The sequence below is a fragment of the Chenopodium album genome, chromosome 2, assembly GCF_948465745.1.
Source record: "Chenopodium album chromosome 2, dcCheAlbu1.1, whole genome shotgun sequence".
NCBI lineage: Eukaryota > Viridiplantae > Streptophyta > Magnoliopsida > Caryophyllales > Amaranthaceae > Chenopodium > Chenopodium album.
Window position 1 is genome coordinate 5,926,562 of NC_137835.1, and position 22,410 is coordinate 5,948,971.

General features: G+C 35.4%; 5 protein-coding genes across 5 annotated transcripts in view; 3 read left to right on the plus strand and 2 right to left on the minus strand.

Moving 5' to 3' along the window:
- On the minus strand, positions 1 to 5,749 carry LOC145594220 (UV-B-induced protein At3g17800, chloroplastic-like). Its single transcript, XM_081650555.1, has 3 exons — positions 5,502 to 5,749; positions 2,156 to 2,436; positions 1 to 950 (listed from the first exon to the last, which is right to left on the minus strand). Exons 1-3 carry the CDS (start codon positions 5,625 to 5,627, stop codon positions 119 to 121), a joined length of 1,239 nt encoding a protein of 412 aa, XP_081506681.1. The 5' UTR covers positions 5,628 to 5,749; the 3' UTR covers positions 1 to 118.
- The window catches only part of LOC145594240 (protein AE7-like), a 27,863-nt gene continuing 10,141 nt past the window's right edge, over positions 4,689 to 22,410 (plus strand). The window contains exon 1 of the mRNA XM_081650577.1: positions 4,689 to 4,692. The gene's annotated coding sequence lies outside the window, so the exon portion shown is untranslated. The remainder of the gene's footprint in view (positions 4,693 to 22,410) is intronic.
- LOC145567313 (uncharacterized) lies at positions 6,320 to 7,240 on the plus strand. The gene is made up of 2 exons (XM_081626573.1): positions 6,320 to 6,377; positions 6,480 to 7,240. The coding sequence occupies exons 1-2, from the start codon at positions 6,320 to 6,322 to the stop codon at positions 7,238 to 7,240; spliced, it is 819 nt and encodes a 272-aa protein (XP_081482699.1).
- On the plus strand, positions 7,285 to 8,960 carry LOC145567323 (uncharacterized). Its single transcript, XM_081626584.1, has 4 exons — positions 7,285 to 7,507; positions 7,814 to 8,078; positions 8,217 to 8,846; positions 8,951 to 8,960. Exons 1-4 carry the CDS (start codon positions 7,285 to 7,287, stop codon positions 8,958 to 8,960), a joined length of 1,128 nt encoding a protein of 375 aa, XP_081482710.1.
- Positions 15,077 to 22,410, minus strand: part of LOC145594215 (bZIP transcription factor 16-like) — a 9,163-nt gene continuing 1,829 nt past the window's right edge. Inside the window, exons 7-13 of the mRNA XM_081650551.1 lie at positions 22,201 to 22,370; positions 21,745 to 21,799; positions 20,080 to 20,110; positions 19,691 to 19,977; positions 17,190 to 17,267; positions 16,935 to 17,060; positions 15,077 to 15,674 (exon numbers count right to left, since the gene is read on the minus strand). Of these exons, the coding sequence (XP_081506677.1) occupies positions 15,576 to 15,674; positions 16,935 to 17,060; positions 17,190 to 17,267; positions 19,691 to 19,977; positions 20,080 to 20,110; positions 21,745 to 21,799; positions 22,201 to 22,370 (846 nt within the window). The 3' untranslated portion in view covers positions 15,077 to 15,575. The remainder of the gene's footprint in view (positions 15,675 to 16,934; positions 17,061 to 17,189; positions 17,268 to 19,690; positions 19,978 to 20,079; positions 20,111 to 21,744; positions 21,800 to 22,200; positions 22,371 to 22,410) is intronic.

Consider the following 22,410-nt stretch of genomic DNA (forward strand, 5'->3'; position numbering starts at 1 on the left):
AAAAAAAAAATCCTCTGTTGTGTAATTTCATTGAGAATTTTAATATACAAGGAAAACAACCAATATGGGTTAGCTCTCTACAAATTTATATGACGAAAATGAACAATACAACTTTTTTTCAGCTATTAACAAAACTGTACTTGGATTCAGCATAGTCTTCTGCATCCCACAAAAATGAACCAAACGCGACTGCTTCTAAAATTAGCATCGTCAGTCCAGAGAAAGTAATCGAAATAATCTCATCATTCTGTGTCTCCAACACACCCCCATCGGTAATCCTGATATCTGGTCGACCAAACAAGGCTTGGGTCTGCTTTTCAATCAACGACATTGCTTCCCTAGATCTTATGGTTGCATAGCTCTGAAGAGTTTCAGGATCCAAGTACATGACATATGACCTCAGTTTGTAGTTCTCACCATCACCAATATCCATAGGTTCCTCGTAAGGGACATAATTTGTTATATCTCCATCAGCTGGGATTTGGATTAGTGAATCTGGATCCCATAGTGGGTTTTGAGGTAATGAATCCTGAAGCCTGGTTGGATTTTTGCCAAAGTCTTCTGGAAGAGTTTTCATAGCTCTTTCAAGTTGGTATCTCCGATCAACTCTTCGAAGAAAATACCCATACATTATGGAGGCAGCATACAACTTACCAAGTTTTACTTTGCTCATCTCAACAAGAGTCTGCAAGGGACCCAGACCCGCAAGGCGCTCGCCTAGTACAAGGGACAAGTGGCTTTGTATCATTTCTAACGCTTCCACAGAGTGTACAGATTCGAGTTTCTGTTCTTGGTTTGGCCAGAAATCCACCCTGCCAGTTGGATCTGAACTCGGGGATATATTTGGGATCATAGAGATGTTTGTTTCCACGAATCTGTGTACAATTAAGCAGTATATAATGTCCTCTAAAGCTTTTCGCCTTTCCTTCTCTCTTACTTCAGCTATTCTCCTGTAATCATCATACTACAAAACTCAGGTTACTTTTGTCTAGTCAGATCAGCTGGATGGATACATCAACATTTGCATGAATAGCGTGTCAAGTTGTCAACTGCTCCGGTGCAACAAAGCCTTACTCGGTTACTCCCAAAATGCTTAGGGGCAAAAAAAAAAAAAAAAAAAAAAAAGAAGAAGAAGAAGAAGCAGGGCAGACTTTCTGAATGAAGAATGAACAAGTGCTTCAGATGTCTAGTGTACAATTTTGTTCATTCATCTGAAAGCATCAGACATTGGCCTAAGAAAAAGACCAGTAATAAAAAAAAAAAAAAAAAAAAAAAAAAAAAAAAAAAAAAAAAAAATGTCTAAACTAAGCTTGTTGAAGACTGATGTGTGAATGGTACCAGATTGTTGGTTCTTGAATTTAAAATCGGTTAACTTATAAGAAAAAGTACACTCATGGAGTCAAGTTAAAGTTTGCATGAAACACTAGAAGAGTGACAAAGGAATGAAGAAAAAGTAAGGAAATCCCACTCAAGAATATTATACTTTGTAATAAACTAGTACTGCAAGCAGAAAAGCCATATTGATTTATTACAACATTTTATACAAGTATATATCTAAACATTAGTGCTGCACACGGAGTTCAATAGTATCAATGCTCCTATAACTGAAATGATGTTACGGAGTAGAAATTCTGAACTGTTAAAATTCTACATCTTGAGTAGTCAAAACCAAGAGAGATCGTCCAAAGATTCAAACGCTAAATATATCGCTTTTACATACCATTTTTGGTAGCTGGTTATAGAAATGGTGATGAGAATTAATTTAAGTGCAATTTGACAAGAAAAGTAACCTTACCCCCAAATATTACCCCCCAAATGGTAATGGATGGTTAAGAAAATTAGTGAACAAAAAGAGATAATTTGGGGTGAACTGCCATTAGTATATGGACATTGATTTCTCAAACAAATCTATTTACAAATTCATACCATTACTACCATTTACTACCACTTACCAAACGGGCTGAGAGTAGGCCAGTTTGGATTTCAAAGGAAAGTGAATAAAGCAAGATGAAAGGCAATAGATACTCCTTTGGTGTTTATGAGGATGCTGTCGCCTCCTTTTCATCAACCAAAGATGATAGGAAGAAAAGGACGGAAACACTAATGAACAATGAAGAGTGCACATTAAAAAAATGATAGGCACGGAGAAATCTACCTGTATAGGGAGAGGTCTTCAGTTGATGATGGAGCTTCTTCCTTTTGGGCATCTCTGTCATTTTGCAGGTTCTCAAGCTGCTGGTCAATAGCTGCAGGGAGGAGATGTGGGTGTGTTTGCAGTATTTGTGTCAGCAGTTGCCCAGCTGGAGACTCCAAGTGAACAGGGGCAATAGGTGCCAAATTTTCTCCTGAATGATCAGATGCTCTCACCAAAAATCCCCTCGACTTGTTCTTGTCCAGTCCTGTGGCAAGTTTTCCAATGTAAAACGAACTACAACCCTGCAAATAAAGATTCAAAAATTGATGAATTCGGAGTCACTGAGTGACTAATATTTACTCAGATAAGCCCCACAATTTAGAATTATGGGCATCCAAGCAAGAAAGAAAAAAAAAAGGGACGGCCTACAAAGTTGCTACAAGCTAAGCTTATCTAAGCTAGATAGAAATCAACTTTCTAGTGTTGCATATAATCATGCAATTCAGACTGCTTCCTCCACAATCACTCAGCCAACAAAATGTCAATGCACTAGCGAACTACAGAGATAAGCTTAGGCCCAATAAAGGTGATGACTTCTTTTATTTTTTTTCAATTTATTAAATATTGCATTTGTTATACTTAGCGCAAATAGCCAAATACTAACAACTTTTTTTTAGAGATTAGCAAATATTTATAACTTAGCTATCTACTATCAGAATTCACAGCCAGACAAAGAAGACTTGCATATTCTTCGGAAATCAGATAACCCTTCATAAAGGTCTATAAATCTATCAAAACAAATTCTATTCTTCCCATAAAGAAAATAGATCATCACATCAAAGGAGGATTGGAATCAAAATGTATACTTCATCACTAATTTACAAGTTTCTTATATTACAACTTTAAAGCACATCAAATAAAGTGGACAACGTGTGTCATGAATAAAGCAAGACTTTACAATCAGATTCATTAGTGCAAATTGTGAACCAGTACCAAATCTCATACTAGCGAATTAGGAAACACTGGCCCATTTGCAACTACATAGTGTTACATACAATCTTCATCTCTCTCGTAACACACAAGGTGAACAAAGTCACTTCCAATGAAAAGGGAAATTGAATGTATTTTTTATTCATAATCTCCAAAGCAACCAAGGATCTTATACGATCCAGAAACACTACAACTTTATTTCAACACAATGTACCCTCAATTCTCTGCCTCTCCCTTTAATCATAGGCAAGATTCATAGTTGGCCAGTTGTTAGACCAATCACAGTCTCCAACAAGATACAAGTTTCTTTATTCATAGACTTGTAGCAAAGGTTCTCCACAAAATTACTACTTTTGCTCCTTTGAGTTGGTTACAGTTACTATTTTAACAAGAATTAGGGAGGATACGAGAGAGAGAGAGAGTATAGCAAGTGAGTTGGATACGAGAGAGAGAGAGTATAGTAACAAAGTTACTATTTTCGCCTGTTCCTTTGAGTTGGATACGAGAGAGAGAGAGAGTATAGCAAGTGAGTCCCATGTAAAAAAGTGTTGTAAGGGGGGTTGCAAGTAGTAAAGAGAGAGTTGCATGTAGAGTAGGGAAGGGTAAAAGTGTAAAATAACTTTACAAAAATGGATGAGAGAGGAAGGGTAACCAACTCAAAGGAACAGGCGAAAATAGAACACTAACCCAACTTAAAGGAACCGGGGAAGTAAATAGTAGCAATTAAACTTTGCAGCAAAATTGGAACATTAACTAGCCTCTAGAAAACGAGACTCGGAAATATGGTTTTGCGGCATTGCTAGGGTTTAAGAAAACAGAAGATACGGATTTGGAAGTATCCTAACCAATAAACTAGAGTAAGTAGAAGCTAATTTAGATTGCTAGAAAGCATGGGGCCACAATTACATGCAATCCATCAGCAACTGGCTTAATGACTTTAAAATCACAAGTCATGCTTATTACAAGCAAATCATAAAGATATATAATGACAAAGAACAGAAAGTAGAGGTGGCAAACAAATTCTAGATAACTAAGACCATACAGACACACTTTTGTATAGTAAAGAACAAAAAGAGTTTTGTTACAGACACTTGACATGGTGAATTGTTGGCAGACTGGCAGCTATTACTTCCTCATTTCTCTACAATTCTACATTCCTATTGACATGGTGAAAATCAAGAGTTTTCACTATGGCAATCTAAGAATTGGGGTAGGCAAATGGGTGCTCTAAAAGTTATTATATACGGAGTACTTCAAAACTTCATCAAAGATTCATAAAAACTAACTCTAATCAAGTAACTTTGATCAGGTATCATTTTTCAATTCATTAAAAGATCCCCAAAGTAAAAAACGAGAAAAACTCTAGAGAACACCAATACCATGATTTGTCTAAACAAGAAAATGCACCAAACCATGCACCCTAGTTTCCATGTACAACTAGTCTCTAAGATAATGATTTTATACTCTAAAATCAAAACCCTTTACACAAATCTACTCCATAACAAGTTCTCCTCCACTCATCGCTCATCTTAATTGCAAGTTAGATTGTGCGAATAAGCTTCAATCAGCCAAGTTATATTCCCTACCTCTATACACTTCAATGCTACTACAAAGATATCATACTATCCAGTATCCATTGCTTTCAAATTCTTTATCGGTGCTCTTATCAACTACAATAAGGATAAAAATTAGCTAACATTATCAAATTTGTAATTTCTAAAGTCCACTAGATAATAGATAGTTACTTGCAGAATCATCTTACTTTTCTATTGCTAGGTTTAAAAGAAGTCCTAAAAAGAACAGAACAATAATTGAGATATGTAACTATTCAATACCAAAAATACTACCACCCGTTTCATACCAAAACTAAAGAACCAGTAATACTACCATCAGAGTCATGATACATAACCCCTTTGCACATTCTAGCTTCTACACATATATCCCAATTCCCAAATAGGGCAAATAGTCCCTTGGTCCGAAATCAATAGTCACGTCGATAATGTAATTTGAACTCGTAATGTCACAACTAAATCTTGACGAGACGGAGGGAGTAAATAAAATCACAAAAGCAAAGATAAAAACATTGTTCAATTTTTCAATTCAGTAAATATATCCGCTTAACTATTTACGCATACAGGTGGCATTAACAAACAACAATACCCTGAATTCAACAAATTAAACCTAAAATTACAGGCAGAATTACAAAAACCCCAATTTTTCTTCTCTTTTAACGATGGAAAATTCGAATAAAGGATTAATCTTTCTATGTGTTAAACCTAGAAATGATAAATTAAAGATAAGCATGGAGATTAAGAAGAAAGAACAATTAAATGGCATCTGATTAAACTTATTTGTAATTCAATTAAAAAAAACATACTTTGATAGAATTAGCAGAAGTAGGAAGAAAGGAATAGTTGAAAAAATTCTTGAATTCAGGAGACCGATAAGAAGCAGTTGATGGTATGGCTACTAAAACGTCGCTAATTGCACCTGAAACCAGCATCTTTCTTGCAGAAGAGAGAGAAAAGCGTCAGATTTTTTTGGGGTGTCCAAAATTCTACGAGTATAATTTTTGGTTTTATTGTTCTACGCAGTATCTTTTGTGCAAGATTTTCTTCTACCAGCGCAAATATTTGCATATAGCCCCAAAAGAAATCGGAGTATAATTGTTAATCATACTTCCTCTGTTCTTTATTACTTGACCCTTTGACCGTCTTTTGTGAATAATATGTAAGGAAAAATATTTTCATGTATAATCTTTTTGGATTCGTCTCAATAAGTACTATCATAATATATAACTTTTATAATTTTTTACTTATGGAGAATATAAGTTATTGATCGTTAAAGTTTTGCATTGGCATGCGTGATAAAAGAAACAGGTCAAGTAAAAAAGTGTTAATATAAGGAAGAATATCTTAGGGAATATATTTGATATATATGTGTTTATATTATGATATCTTTAGGTAGGATAATATTTACTAAGATAAGATAGATATGAATTAGATTCCTACGTTGATTAGGTTTCTAAGATATGTCTATAAATATTTGATGAATGATGAATGAGAAGAACAAGACTTTGAGATTAATTTATCATGGTATCAAAAGCCAGGGTAAGAATACAATTTTTTTTCGCCTTGAGTAAAATCTGAAATTAAACACACAATTTAATCGAACCGTAGTTGAAGCAGACCAAAGATGGGTGAAAAAACTCCGGTGGATTTGACGTATTATCTGGGATCAAGTGATGGTCTGGGTAATATCATTACGCCTATACAATTGCGTGGTGAAAATTATGATGAACGGGCTCAAGCGATGTGAAGGTCTTTACTGGCTAAGCGTAAATTCGGCTTTGTAGATGGTACTATTGCAATGCCAAAGACGGATGCAAAGAAGATGGAGGATTGGATTGCTGTTCAGTCCATGTTAGTTTCTTGGATAACTAATACTCTTGACTCGAAGGTTCGATCGACCATTGGAGATTATGATGATGCGAGTGTCCTATGGCAAAATCTTAAGAACCGATTTTGTGTAGTTAGTGGCACCCGTGTTTGTCAACTGAAGACTGCTTTGGGAGCGTGTCAACAGTCTTCTACAGAGTCCGTAGCAGATTATTTCGGCAGGCTCTCGAAGATTTGGAAGGAGCTCTTGAATTATGTTCGGGTTCCTAAATGCGGATGTGGGAAGTGTGAGTGTAACATTGTTACACAGGTAGAAAGTATTAGAGAAGAAGACTACCTGCATTATTTTTTGATAGGCTTGGACGCACACTACGCAGCGATTCGGGCTCAACTACTTGCACAATCACCTTTGCCAAGTGTGGATGTTGCTTACCAAAATGTAGCAATGGCGGAAAGAATGCGAGATGGGAGTATGAAGGTAGAGAATGCTGTGGCGTTTAAGGTGGACAAGGCAAAGACAAAATATGAGGATAATAGTGACAAGTTTTGCAATCATTGTAATCGCATAGGCCATGACGAGAGTGGGTGTTTTCATATCATTGGTTACCCCGAGTGGTGGGGGGACCGTGGTCGTGGAGGAAGAGGCAGAGGTCGTGGTGGCCGGGGAGGAGCACGCAATTCTGGCAGCAACTCGGCATCTACTTCATTTATTTATTGAAAAATAAAACAGAGGTCGAATTAATGTTTTTGAATTTTGTTGCAATGGTAAAAAGACAATTTGATCATGTTATTAAAATTGTTAGGAGTGATAATGGCACAGAATTTAATAACTTGAAGGATTATTTTCATCATAATGGCATGATTTTCGAAACTTCTTGTGTGGGAACCCCGCAACAAAATGGGAGAGTAGAGAAAAAACATCAACATATATTGAATGTAGCCCGGGCTTTGAGATTTCAAGGGAATTTGCCATTAAAATTTTGGGGTGAGTGTGTTTTAGCGGCATGTCATTTAATTAATAGAACTCTAACTCCTTTACTTGATAACAAAACCCCTTTTGAAATATTATTCAATAAACCACCGACGTATGAATATATTAAAGTATTTGGTTGTTTGTGTTATGCTCACAATCAAAAGACCAAGGGAGATAAATTTGCAAGTTGTAGTAGACGGTGTGTTTTTTTGGGATATCCATTTGGTAAAAAGGGTTGGAGAGTTCTAGATTTGGAAAACGGGGAGATATTTGTGTCCCGTGATGTGAGATTTTTTTAGAGTACTTTCCCATATATAGAAGATTTGGTGAAGGAAAAATCGGGGGTACATGAGCACTTACAGTTTGGGGCACTAGAGGATGTTTGTAGTGATGACGAGGGGTGGAGTGCAGCACATGAGGAGCCCGGGGTGCAGCACCAACAGCCCGTAGCCCAGCACCGGCCAGAGGGTGCTGGAGATGCCGCACAGCCCCAGGACAACGTTGACCAGCCTACAGCAACACCAGCGGACGCTGGCAGGGAGTATGGGAGTGACGGGCAGCAGCCAGGCACTGAGCAGCAGCGGTAGTGTCATGAGGGGCGTGCCGAGCCCGTGCAGCATCGTGTGGAGGGGAGTGTTGAGGACTTGGGGAAAGGTAAACGACCAAAGATACCAAACACTAAATATCGAGATTTTGTCACTCACACAATACGGAAATACAGTCCATCATCAAGTACATCGACTCCTATATTATCTTCCTCAGGTACTCCTTATCCTCTCACATATTTTGTTGATTGCTCACGTTTTTCTGAGAAACATAAAAAGTATATTGCAGCTATAACAGCAGGGAACGAGCCTAGATCTTTCAAAGAGGCAATGAAACATGCAGGTTGGCGAGATGCGATGGCTGCAGAGATAAGAGCTCTAGAAGAGCAAGGCACTTGGGTACTTCAGAAACTTCCACCAGGGAAGAAAGCCTTGGGAAGTAAGTGGGTGTATACAGAGAAACGTGATGAGCATGGGAACTTGTTAAGATTGAAAGCACGATTGGTGATACTAGGCAATCATCAGGTGGAAGGTCTTGATTACAATGAGACATTTGCGCCAGTTGCAAAGATGACTACAGTTCGAACATTCCTAGCAGTAGCAGCAGTGAAGAATTGGGAAGTACATCAGATGGATGTGCACAATGCCTTTTTACATGGAGACTTGGAGGAGGAAATTTACATGAAAATTCCTCCAGGTTTCAATAAAAATAACTCTGATTATGTGTGCAGGATGAAAAAATCATTGTATGGTTTGAAACAGGCTCCCAGATGTTGGTTTGCAAAATTAACTGCAGCTCTGAAGAAGTACGGATTTAAGCAATCCTACTCAAATTATTCTTTGTTCACATTCACCAAAGGAAAATTGCAGTTGAATGTGTTGATATATGTTGATGACTTGATTGTTGCAGGGAGCAATAAAGAAGCCTTATCAAAATTTAAGGCATACTTAGGAGATTGTTTTAAGATGAAGGACTTGGGAGTATTAAAATACTTCCTAGGACTTGAGGTTGCGAGAAGTAAGCAGGGAATTTATATTTGTCAACGGAAATATGCATTAGACATTATTTCTGAAACTGGTTTGTTGGGAGCTAAGCCTGCAGATTTTCCGATGGAACAAAATCATAAATTGGCTCTTGCGGAAGGCAGAGTATTGGAGGATGTGGAGAAATATAGACGGCTTGTTGGTCGTCTGATTTATTTATGTGTAACTAGGCCGGATCTAGCATATTCTGTTCATATTTTATCTCAGTTTATGCAGAATCCGAAGGAAGCACATTGGGAGGCCGCACTTAGAGTGGTGCGTTATTTGAAGAAACATCCAGGGCAAGGAATACTTCTTCGCTCGGATAGTGGATTGCAACTTGAAGGTTGGTGTGATTCTGATTGGGCTAGTTGTCCTTTGTCTAGGAGGTCTTTGACGGGTTGGTTTGTGTTACTTGGTTTCTCCCCAATATCATGGCGGACCAAGAAACAACCCACAGTTGCTACATCGTCTGCAGATGCGGAATACAGGTCAATGGCGGCTACGACATGTGAACTAAAGTGGTTGAAACAACTACTACGAGCTTTGGGTGTACAACATCCGCAGGGTATGAAATTATTTTGTGATATCCAGTCAGCTTTGTACATTGCTAAAAATCCAGTATTTCATGAAAGAACGAAACATATTGAAATTGATTTGCATTTTGTAAGAGATGCAATTCAGGAGGGACTGATTTCACCTTCGTATGTACCTACGAAGGAGCAGCTAGCAGACATTTTTACCAAAGCCTTGGGGAAGGCTCAGTTCGAGACTCTACTTTCCAAGTTGGGCATTCGTGACCTCCATGCTCCAACTTGAGGGGGGATGTTAAGATAAGGAAGAATATCTTAGGGAATATATTTGATATATTTGTGTTTATATTATGATATCTTTAGGTAGGATAATATTTACTAAGATAAGATAGATATGAATTAGATTCCTACGTTGATTAGGTTTCTAAGATATGTGTATAAATATTTGATGAATGATGAATGAGAAGAACAAGACTTTGAGATTAATTTATCAAAAAGAACAGAGAAGTATTTCATATTATTTGTAACAATTAGACATTTTTCCTCTCTAGTTTATATCAAATCGTTGCAAATAATATGAAACGGGCGGAGGTAATACTAACTGAATAGGCGAGTAACTCCGACTGACTAAATTACCCTTAATCGACTGAGTAACCTTTGACTAAGTAATTCCTGACCGAATAACCCTAATTGATCGAGTAAGGGTCTGTTCTGATTGACTGAACTGAGCTGAACTTATTGGAGCTGAACTGAACTGAAATGTATTGAAAATTAAGATAAGAACTTAACTTAACTTAATTTATTGGAGTTGAATTGAACTGAAAATAAGTTGAAAAGAACAGACCCTAAATAAATAATCCCTGCCACAATTTGTGATTCTCAATTGAAAAATATTTTGACACTTTTGCAAGAAAGATGCTGGTTTCATGTGCAATAACAATAATAATTCACACTCCGGGTTTAAAATTTCTTAATTTTGTGATCTTAATTCTATCGACGGACCTAGCAACAAGTGATACGAGTTATGATTTATCGGATTTTAAAAAGCAAATCGAAATCTCAACAAAACGTTAGAGTGGTACTACACCAATCCCGTACTGTTAAAAAAACACTTTAACCAAACATCTCTGAATGGTACAATGCCCTGTAATCCTGTAATAAGTTTTTAGCTGATCACTAAATTAAAAATAAAATCATGCATAAAAATGTGTACAAACAAGCTAATAACAAGTGCTTGCTATATACCAATATGGCACTCTGCAGTTTTAAATAAAATTTATAAAGTGGTTTCTACTTTTACTCTAAGTTTCAAACTACATATGAACAGTTAATCCATTCCTATATAGAAGATTTATCACTCAACTTTCAGACATTCTGCTTGAGATTGAATCCTCATTCCTTCGTGCCCAGGTGCTGCAACTCCTCAAACTTCAATGTACAAGAAATCAAAGAATATGTGTTAGTTTTGTGCAGTTTTATATGATGAAGCATACACATTTCTCAACTATCAACTCTATAGCATTTCGAGTTGACATAGTGTTATGCATCCCACAAAAATGAACCAAATGTAAGTGCTTCCAAAATCAGCAATTTCAATCCAAGGGGAGTAACCGAAACAACTTCATCATCATTTTTTGTCAGCAACTTTTTTTTTACCCACGTCAGGAAGCCTGATATCTGGTAGATCAAACAAGGCTTGCATCTGACTTTCGACCAATGGCATAACTTCTTTTGACATTGACTCTGCATAGTTAATAAGAGTTACTTGATTAATGTGTTTGACATATGAACTTAGATCTTTATAACATGGCTCTTCACCTAAGTATTCAATGAGTGTATCTTTATCCCATGTAGAGCTATCAGGAAGTTTTAGCGATGATCTCTCAAGTCGGAATTTGTGTTCAACAGTTCGAAAAACATACCCATTGACAATGGAATCAGCCCCATTATGTCCACTACAGTTCTCCTTTTCTTCTCAGTTCTTTCAATTATTATCCTGAAATCATCATAATACAAAATTCAGTTTAATCATGTGTAAGAAAACATTGTCACAAGGGCTTAAAAAATTGTTTAAATTAAACCTGTTGAAGACTTAAGTGTGAATGCTGCCACATGTACATGTTAGTGTACTAAAATCGGTTTAATGTATTAACCCTCATGGTACATTCTATATATCAATCAAATAATGCAAGTTTCCTTATATACCCACGACATGAATTCAATACCAAGAAAGAAAAACCAGTAATACTACCCAGTTTCCTGTACCCACCATAATTGTTAGGGTTGGTGAGTGCACAACGAAAGTGAAGATGTGTATTGTTTGAGAAATATGAATGTAAATGGTAACTGGCAAGATAATTAATATAAACGAACACACGATTTATATAACGACGAGCACTTTTATTCCACTATATAATAAAATAGGAGAGTACAATTTTTTCCTTTTGGGTTTGTATTACAATATGACTCTCTCTGTATTTATTCACAAAGGAGTATTACAATTAGAGTATAGTGGATTTGGTAGAATTGTAAATTTGGCGGAGGTTTACAATAAGGGTATTTGTATACAACCTCTGGTCCAAATTACTCGGAACAATTTGGACCGGAAGTAGTATTTGTGTGTGGCTCTTTCTGTATGTGTTGCTTCTTGTCTTGTTTTTGTGTTGCTTTCTTGACAATATGTGCCTAAGTCACACATATATATACTTGTATATGGCGGTTGAATATGGCGGTGATGTAATGATATTTTGTGTCAAGAATCCTCTTTTGTGTTCCGATCGATGAAATTAGCTGGAAAGCTTCTCTGTAATATAAAGCTGCTCTTTCTACAACAGAAGCTGAGTATGTAGCAGCAACCGAAGGTATAAAGGAGGCAACATGGCTGCGAAGTCTTGTCACGGATCTTGGTGTACCACAAAGAGTCACTGTTGTGTGTTGTGTATTCTGATAGTTAGAGTGTTATCTTTCTCATCAAGAATGATGCTTATCATCATAAGACCAAGCATATTTCAGTCAAATTCACTACGTCAAAAACACAAGTGCTGAAGGAGAAATTGCTGTCAAGAAGATTCACACTTCAGAGAATCCTGCAGACATGCTCACAAAACCACTTCCTACCACTAAGTTTGATCATTATTTGAACTTAATGGGAGTTCATTCTTTCTAAGCCCTTCGGGGCTCATATGACGAGTTACCATGGAATTTGGTCCAAGGTAGAGATTGTTAAATGTGGCCCAAATTTCATTAGGCGTAAGTCTTTGACCCAATTAAAAGACTTCTCTAGAGATTGAAGGATCATGCATAAGTCGGTGAATACATAGGTTTAGTAAGTTTGACGGGTTAATCTTCACATTTCTAGAAGCTTATCAAGATTTCATTAACCGACATAATGCTAGTATATATATATAGACGATGATGGGCATAAATTTGGGCATCTACAAAAAGTCAACCACATTTTTGCATACATTACTAATCTCCTAAAATTAATCTCCTCTTTGTAATCATTCCACTATTTCCTTTACTCTTTTAAGACACTCTATATAAATTGGGGTTACTTTGTAATCTCATATTATAGTGAAATTATTTTGGTGCTCGTCAATAGAGGTTTTTCACGTTAAATATTGTGTTCCTTTTATTGCTTATCTTGCGTTTTATCTTTATAATTTCTCGATTTGTTTTACGTTTTTGTTACGTGTTCATACCCTTACAATAATCATGATACAAACATTTGCACAATCTAGCTATGAAAATATATTCCAACATTCCCTCGATACGAAATCAATTGTCACGTCAAGTGTAATATTCTAACATTTTCAATTATTATTATTATTTTTTTTTTTTTTTTTGGTGTTTAGAGAGCCACAAGGGCGGGGGTGAGAATCGATCCCAAGATTTCCTGGAATCGGGAGGGAAGCTCTAACCACTTGAGCTATCCCTCACTCTCACATTTTCAATCAAAAAATAGAAATAATTCTTTTGAACTACATTACAGTGCCAAAAATGCCAAATAAAGACAATTTTAACAAACATCAACTTAATATATAACAGGAAGAAATAATTACAAAAAATTATCACAAAGTTTTAATAATTTCATATAATAGAAAGAAAACCCAGAAAAGATTATGTTAAACATACCTAAATATTAACATTAACAACAACTAAATGCCATCAAATTACATTAAAATGGGTAGTTGATTAAGTACAAAAATTCTATAAAAACTTACTTCGTTAGAATTTGCAGAAATAGGAAGAAAGGAATGCTTGTATTATGACATTTTCTTAACTTCAAATGAATAATGAGAAGCAGGTGATGCTAAATCTATCAAAACGTTGTCAATTGCAACAAAAACCGCCATTTTTCTTGAAAGAGAGAAAGCGTCGGAATTTGTAAAGATTTTGTCGGAGTGTCGAAAATTCCTAAGTGATGGATTTTTGGGTGAGAATCTCTTTTTTGTTTTTGTTTTCCTTTTGTTTTTGTTTTTAAGGGGAAAAGAAAATGTCTTTTATATGCAATGATATTTGCGAATTTGCTTATTACACATATACTTAGATAACACATTGCGCATTTGCACGTAACTTTATCACAATTTCATAAAGAGTAAGCAAAACATATGTTATACTTACCTCCATTTTTTTAGTAACTTTTAGAAGTTGACACATTTTCTTTTTAGGTTAATTTTATACTTCTTACTTGCTTTTTAAGTGTACCCCACTTGCTTTATCATTCTCTCTCCTCTCCTTAATATATGTGCCTAAATGGAACGTGACAACTAAATAGAAACGGAGGTAATTATAACATTTAAGTATTATCTAAAGATTTATGATTATTATTAATAGAAAAATGAAAATAATTTATTTGACATTGACTTCTTAGTTGATCTGAAAAATATTTGAAGTAAATATGTAATAACAAACCGTGTTAAGTGAATAAAGATCACGTGACCTCACATGTTTCAATTCACTTTATTTTATTTACTAAGTTAAAATTGTGTCGAGATAGTTGAGAGGAAGGTTTCCCTAATGTTATTCAATATTATAATGGAAATATGACGCATATAAAAAAATATACACTTTATATGATAGCGGATCTAGGAATTTAAAAAATAGTGTTAAGTATTTTCACTTAAGAAAGTATTGCAATTTTTTAAAAAATAAAATAAAATAAACACCTTAGGTAAAGAGATGGTATTGACTTTTAAGAGTGAGTGTTTTATTTATTTATTATTTTTTTATAGGTATAGAGAAGGACTTAAACAGGTTGAAATCTCTCACATGTCCACCTACAAGCTAAGCCCTTTAGAAATGAGAGGAAGGACAGGGGAATCCCCACCCCCAAAGTTAGAGGTTGGGGGTTCATGACTTCATGTTCAGATATAATATTGGTAACTGGTAAGCTGTCCAGGTTAACCCATCCCATCCCACCCCACCCACAAAAAAAAATAAATAAATAAATAAAATAAAAATCAGTAAACAAGACATAATGTCAAAAACCATTCATATACTGCCATAAATTGCCACAAATAATAGCAGCAAAGGTGAAAAGTTGAAGCTATAACTATTTAATCCTAGAGAAGAAGAATCATGCCCTTTAAACTAATACGGGCATGGCAAACAAGACAGAAAAAAATCTTCCATATACAGCTACATTAATGGTACATTATCTTCCTCAGAATTATATTCTCTGTAAGCCGCATTTAGGGCAATCAACTCTTGCAGTATCGCTATTACTACGTCTTCTACCACGATACAAATGGGAACCTCGGCATGCCACAATATCAACAACTGCATTATGATCCCAAAAATTTGAGATTTGCCAAATAGGATGTTATAAATGATCTGTAACAAAAAGGACAGATTTTGGCATGACTGTATGCAGACTGCAGAGGTATGCTAATGACTTCAAGTAACTACTATGTTAGCTTATGCTTCATAAAACTTTGCTGAAGCAGAAGGGCAATGACTCAGATCTTAACGACCACTCTAAACTTGATCTGTTTTGCTGCTCTCCTTAGTTTCACTAATCATATGATGTTCAGCTCGATTAGATCCTAAATCTTCTGGATTTTCACCAAGTCTCTCCTGCAGAAGGGAAAAGATTATTATTTCCTTTAAAAGCATATACTAAAGATAGGCAGGGGGAAGTAAACAGGTTTACATGGTTCCAAGTTATCATATTTTTTTATGATGATTTCCAAAAGTCAACTTCTAAAAATCATGGCATAGACAATGAAAGAGAGCATGCACAAAGCCACATGACTGTCAAAGTGTCAAAACAGCACTTCAAACCAAAAAACATAGATTGACCAACCCGGCCATCAAAAAACCACAAATAGCACATAAACAAAGAAATCAATCCAATCCCAGCGAAATATAAGTGGAAATATCGGTACATGAGCTTTCTCAAAAAAAAAAAAAAAGGTACATGAGATCATTTTTTTTTTAAAATGACCTATCCCATTAACCTTTTCCTAGTGTCTTAACCACAACTGATACAACATCTTTGGTACTTTAGCTTGGGTACCTGTTACACGGGCAAGTGTTAAAAGTGTGCAACTCGGCTAATTTATAAATATCCCATTAAATTGGCCCAAAATGAAGTGTCTAAATAACCAGACCCATATTGCAGTGTCGAGGATCTGATCAGTTATTTGAGGTGAGATGAAAAGTCAAAATAACATATTAATATTAAAGAGCATAACATGTCAGCTTTGCTTCAACAGATAATTGGCATCTGTAAAATGATCATTTCATTCTACAAAAAAAAGGGAGAAAATCTCTTGAAATTGAAGTCCAAAGTGGTCTTCTTATTCAAGTGGATAGTCTCCCTACTAGCCAAATTACTAATTACTAAATACAACCATCTATTTGGCACTAGGATTATACTTGGTGCAAGTAAACCTCACACTCAAAAATGATCAGGCTACAAATTTCTGGAAGATGAACTATGTCAATTAATTCAGCTCAAGTACAATTTCTTCCAGTCACTAGATATAACATAATGAACCATGTCGTATAAAGGAGGTTCAAGAAGATGAACTAATATGCCTCAACAATGCCAGCAGCAAAAGAAAAAAAAAGAAAAAAAAAACATGGAAAGTGATCTAAAAGTGTTCCCCGCTTTTTAAGAAAGTTCCTTGAAGTTGAAACAAGAGAAGACAAATACACGTTATACAATTGATCACCTTGACAATACACATGCAAGAATGATGACAAAAAGACACGATCTCCATACTGAAATCACAGTGACACACAGTCACACCCCATTCATGACTTAATAATTGATATACTAAAAAATATTATCAACTAATCACTAGGAAACATATGAGAATGACATATCACCTTAAGTGCAGTATTTTCAGCCAGGAGCTGCTCATAATCACTCCTGATGCGATTAAGTTCTGATCTAAGATTAGCATTTTCTTCTTTCAATCCTTCAGCACGCTGGGCCAACTCATCACATTCAGCCTGAATTCCAATTTCAAGAAAAAGAAAAAAAGGAACAATATTGTAAGATTTGAAACCGTTATAACCATCATGAAAGAAACTGGGCCATTTGCCCATTTCACTATAAAAAATGATGAGCAATGCCCTTGCCTGCTTACGCAGCCTGGATCTACGAGCAGATTCCCTATTAGACTGCTTACGTCTCTGCCTCTTTAGTTCCCTCTCATCCTACAAGAAAAAAACAACAATTTAGGTAAGAGCTCATGAGCTCAACAGTTAAACAACAGAGTCGATTAAATAAATAAAAAGAGACAACAAAAATACTAGTAACAGCCATTACAGCAGCAGAATGGACAGTGATAAAAGAGATGTAAATTTGGGCATCGTTAGATAAATAGCAGAACTCCAGGATACTTCGAACACCCATAGACAAGCAGGTATAAAGTAGTTCAGCTTAAGTCATGGCATCCCACAAGGAAACAGAGATACCCTTATGCAAAACAACCCCCTTTCCCTAAAGGCAATACCAATACAATGTTAACATACCATCACAATCTAGTGAAGGCCAAACATGAAGGAAAAAAAATAGTCTAAATCACTGTAAGTTATTAAGACCCAGTATCAGAAAAGTCAACCATCCATTCTATTATGCTCCATAGTCCATCCAACAATTCAATTATGTTACTGTCATCAAAATCACTAGGTCTCTTAGGTTTAAGCACAAAAGCCAAATAAAGTCATAGAGAAAAGCAGAAACTAAAATACCAGACACCAGCTCTACGAAATAATATCCCTGAAAACAAATCCTAATATATGTAAATGAGATAATAGCTCTATTCCCAAACAAAAATCTTACTACACAAGCAGGCTGAATTTTCCTTCCTCTAGAAAAAAGATCCAAAGTTCTCTCTCACAGTCAAGAATATATTAAAAACCTAAATGCGGAAACAACAATTCGATTTTATTACCTATTAATATGAGATTCTTTAGCAATTTGATTATACCTTTACAAATAAGGAAGTATAACTTCTTTTTTCCTATATATAGCTCCAACAGGGGCAGGAAACAGGAAAACAAACTTTCAAGAAACTTGTACAGCATGGATTTGGCAAAGATGATTAAAATATATTAACTCTAAATACAGTGTTATAATCCAAACAAGTAGTTACAAATAACAGCCAGACATGTCAACAAAATCCCAGAAAAACACTATTCAATAAAACAAGATCTGATTTTTCTAGATTTATTAAGCAATTGTTGTATTAGTTGTCTCTTGGACTCTGGGCGACCACATTGAGCAGCTGTTAGAGATTAAAAAAAATAAAAATAAAAAGTTGCTCTTTTAATTCCCAAGCCCTTGCTCTAAATTTGGATTTTATTTCAATTTTTCTGGGATGAAATTTCAAAATAAAATTGGAGGACGCCAATTTACCATACTTCATGATTCAAAAATGTCACCAGGTAGAGTTTGAACGGTATGACTGACAGTAGCCACTAATTTCAAGATGTCTTGGGGACAATCCCCAAGCATATCCAACACAAAAGACCAAAACAAAAGGTGCCCGCACTTCAAATACTTTACTTGAAGAGATTACAGAAAATACTTGGCCATTATGAGACTTCACACTTCAAGTTTGAAAAGGCCTTTTGAATGGATCCAAAGAAGATAAAGACTTTGGAAACACAGAAGACGTATTTCTAGTAAATGGAAAAGAGGCAGCTTACCGTTTGGCAAGGCATATTAAGCTAGTGAAATGAAATACTATCAATTAACTTTAGAACAATCTATCTATAAACAACAAGTAAAAGAAAAAAAATACAAGCAACTAGGCAAGTTACAAAGTAGCAGAAAATCAGATCACAATCTACAATATCAAAGAAAATACAATCCCTGCAAATACAAAATGATATCATCTCTAATTGTATGACATAACTGTGCACTGAGCAGGTTGTTTAAAAAAAGATATTAAGGGCAAATTCCCATTGCTTCCTTGGTATTATTAATTCAAATTCAATATAGGAGAACCTGCGATCTTATACTTTTCAAGATATAATCTGTTGGGATTTTCTTTGCGCAAGTCAACAAGCCTTGGGGTTTTCCTGTGGCTATAGCAAAATAATGCCAAGCCTCACTATAATAACCAAAGCAAAATGCAAGGGTAGCTAGTACAATTGTTGTTAGCCTTTAAAGATAGTATTCAAGCTCTTGAACAAGCTAACAGAGCAAGGAGGCTAAGAGACAAAAAACACACTGCTTTTTGATGGTCCAACTCTCTTAACTGCATAAATATACATATTTTAAGATAAACAAGTCAAAGTAGGAACCCTTGAACATCCAAACATTGCCTACAATTCTTTATTTAACAGTGCTGTGATAGTAAGTTAGTAGCAATTATCAGAACATGTATTGGCAGGTAAGGGCTCGTTCGTCAAAGTCGTTGGTTGATTTTTTGTTATTGGTTTTCAAAATAATGATGATTCTAATAATTCAACAAATTTGTTAATCTTTTTTTATGAAATATATATCATGACTTTAAAAAAAAATAATAATAAAAAAAAAAAAAAAAAAAACTAAACCACAGTGATGCCGAACGGACCCTAAAAAACAAAATATAACAGTAATACTAGCAAGCAATAACAATAACCTAAACCTGCAACCAAAGCTGTGACTGTAAGTTATCCCGTGATCCAGCTGGAACAATTCCTGTAGCAACTGGAGCTGAAGGAACCTTTCCTCGCATAGCTGGAACTGGAGAAGAAGCAGCACCCCAATAATCCATTCCAATATTTAAATTCGTAGCAGGTCCTGGAACAGGCGCTGGAGCACCAGGTGCTGTCATAGGCACCATAGCCAATGCGTGATTCACCATTGTATGAGGCGCATTTAATACACCATTCTGAGCAGCAACAGAAGAAATTCCACTTTGAGATGCATCAGCTGCAGAAAAAAGGCAAGAAAATAGAACATTTTTTTTAATAACAAAGAACTAGCATGCATCAAACTAAACAATCAAACTGTGGCTACGTTTTACACTTTTACCTTCTTGAGCTTCTTGTCTTTCTCCAGAGTCCTGTAAAAAGTAAAATAGCCTGGTTAGGAATAGTGATTGGAAAGACGCTAATGACAAAGAAAGAATTAAATACAAAGTTGTGGACTAATATTCTCATTTTTTTTTCAGCTCGCCTAAAAGAATATTGGGTTTTTTTTTATTCTTGTATGTGATTGGTGTACAAATTGAAAAATACGGCAGCTAAAAGTTAAAATACGGGCCCAAAAACCATATCGTAATAGGAAATTAGGAATAATTAAGTTACACAGTAAATAAATCCTCGAATAAAGAAGCATCAAAGATCCACACAAAAAACTTGCAATACATTGATGAATTAAGAAAAAACCTCATATGAGGAAACATAAATGACAATAACCAAGGTCAATTATTTATTACCATGTTTTATAAATATTTTGCATCTTTGAATAATTCACTAGGCTTAAAATGAATAAAGAAAGGCACACATATAGTCTCAGGTCATAGAAAAGGAAACAGAAAGCCTAAAATAAGTTTCCTAATATATGATACTTAATATACCTATACAGGCAATAAATGAGTACCATCAAGAAGAGGCACAGATGTATGACCAGACATGAACAAAAAAAAAGATATCAAAGAGGCCAATACAAAAACAGGCCACAGTTGACCCCCTATTACTGCATTAAAGCAAAATACACCAACATTCATGAAGATACCAATTTTCATTTGAAAAATACAACCATGTTTACTCACTGACTTTGATGATCTTCATGAAGAGTGAAGAGATAAACACTGGATTATATGCTACCTGACATTCAATAGTGTCAGACATGGAGACAGTATCACAGTGTCTGGCCAGGATAAATCTAGGAGCACACCCATGTACGACACAGATACACCAAAATATGTTAAGCATCCAAGTAACATAGCAGGTATCAACAAAGATAAAACAGTCTATTGGAAAAAATAAGACCATACAGTTTATTGGAAAAATAAGACCATATTCTTCCGTGATTTATAGGACAAATACAAGAAAATAAGTATGTCCATCAAAATCAGAAACTATAATACAAGTCCCAAAAAAAAAAGGTATATAAGACCATAAATCTATGCAGCCCCACAAGACATAGCTATATGCCTATTTTTATCTTGTTTTCAGGAAAAAGTTCAGAATCAAAAGTTAGTGTGAAGATGAAAGTTCACATAACACTTGTCAGGACTCCGGACTAAGTAAAATTTTCAAGACAAGTAAGAAGATACTCATTATATCTCAACAAAAAGGCTGAAGTAAGCAAACCATACATCAAGTAAAACAAATTCCATTTTCTAATCATATTTCACAAATACTAAAATCAAAAGTAACAGCCCCACAGCAATTATATGGATTTAGACAGTAAAAAGCCAGGCCATAATGATTCCATTGGATATGCATCAAGTAACTGTGCATTAAATAACAGCCACACCTTAATTTGACAAAGATGTATATTAAAAGTTACTACTTAGTATTTATATGTGAAGGTAATGCAGCACATTCAAAAGTATTTACTCTGTTGCAAAAAATCAGTTTTTTAATATCTCTAAATCTGCTCCATGCAAGATAGCTATCTATTTTAATTGTCAATAAAAGAGCTTAAAGTGTGCATCTTGCATGGTAAGAAATACAAAGGATCTATTACATTTTGCGAATTTGCGTCACTTCCTTCACTTGAACCATCACTTGCACTCTCTGCACTGCAATTCCATACACATTTATAGTTAGCTGAAGTCACTATTCAGGCAGTGCTGTCATGCACAAAGTGATCAATACATGAATTAAAACAATGAAACAAATAGAAAGTCACCAGGAAATCTTGTTAGTTAATGGCTATGGTTTATATTTTTCTCAAACACTAAAAACCTCTGCAGCAGGAAAAAATGGAAGAAGAAAAAGAAGAATAAGACAGACAAGCTAAATGAGTGTAGCCTCTGATCTTTCAAGGAATTAAAGACAAACAATGAGAGCTGATAAAGGTTACTTCCAAGATACCATCACAAAAATAGGTAAAGAAGAAGGCAAGAGAGGAAAAGGCAAAATGATCAGAAGACGAAATTTTTGAAGAAAGTTAAAGGTGCTAAGGCTAGATGATCCATACCTTTTTGAACAGGCACCATTACCAGCAGGGCCTGTTGATTTACCTTCTTCGTTATTTTTTCCTGTGATCATATTTAGACTGCCCAGGCTACCTTTTGATCTTTTGATTGGCAACTTCTCTTTACCCTCGGTGTGTTTACCATCCACTTCAACACTTGCAGGAGTATTACCCTACAAAAGAAACATCCTTTTAATTCTTACCCAATCAAGA

Bases quoted from the DNA above. Each gene is read 5' to 3' on its own strand.
- LOC145594220 (XM_081650555.1), bottom strand. From the start codon at position 5,627: ATGCTGGTTTCAGGTGCAATTAGCGACGTTTTAGTAGCCATACCATCA. The intron at 2,437-5,501 runs GTATGTTTTTTT...CTTTATTTGCAG, and splicing joins CTTCTGCTAATTCTATCAAA to GGTTGTAGTTCGTTTTACAT. The intron at 951-2,155 runs GTAGATTTCTCC...TGATGATTACAG, and splicing joins GAAGACCTCTCCCTATACAG to GAGAATAGCTGAAGTAAGAG.
- LOC145567313 (XM_081626573.1), top strand. From the start codon at position 6,320: ATGGGTGAAAAAACTCCGGTGGATTTGACGTATTATCTGGGATCAAGT. The intron at 6,378-6,479 runs GTAATATCATTA...TCGGCTTTGTAG, and splicing joins GGGATCAAGTGATGGTCTGG to ATGGTACTATTGCAATGCCA.
- LOC145567323 (XM_081626584.1), top strand. From the start codon at position 7,285: ATGGTAAAAAGACAATTTGATCATGTTATTAAAATTGTTAGGAGTGAT. The intron at 7,508-7,813 runs GTGAGTGTGTTT...TCCCATATATAG, and splicing joins TTTGCCATTAAAATTTTGGG to AAGATTTGGTGAAGGAAAAA. The intron at 8,079-8,216 runs GTAGTGTCATGA...ACGGAAATACAG, and splicing joins CCAGGCACTGAGCAGCAGCG to TCCATCATCAAGTACATCGA.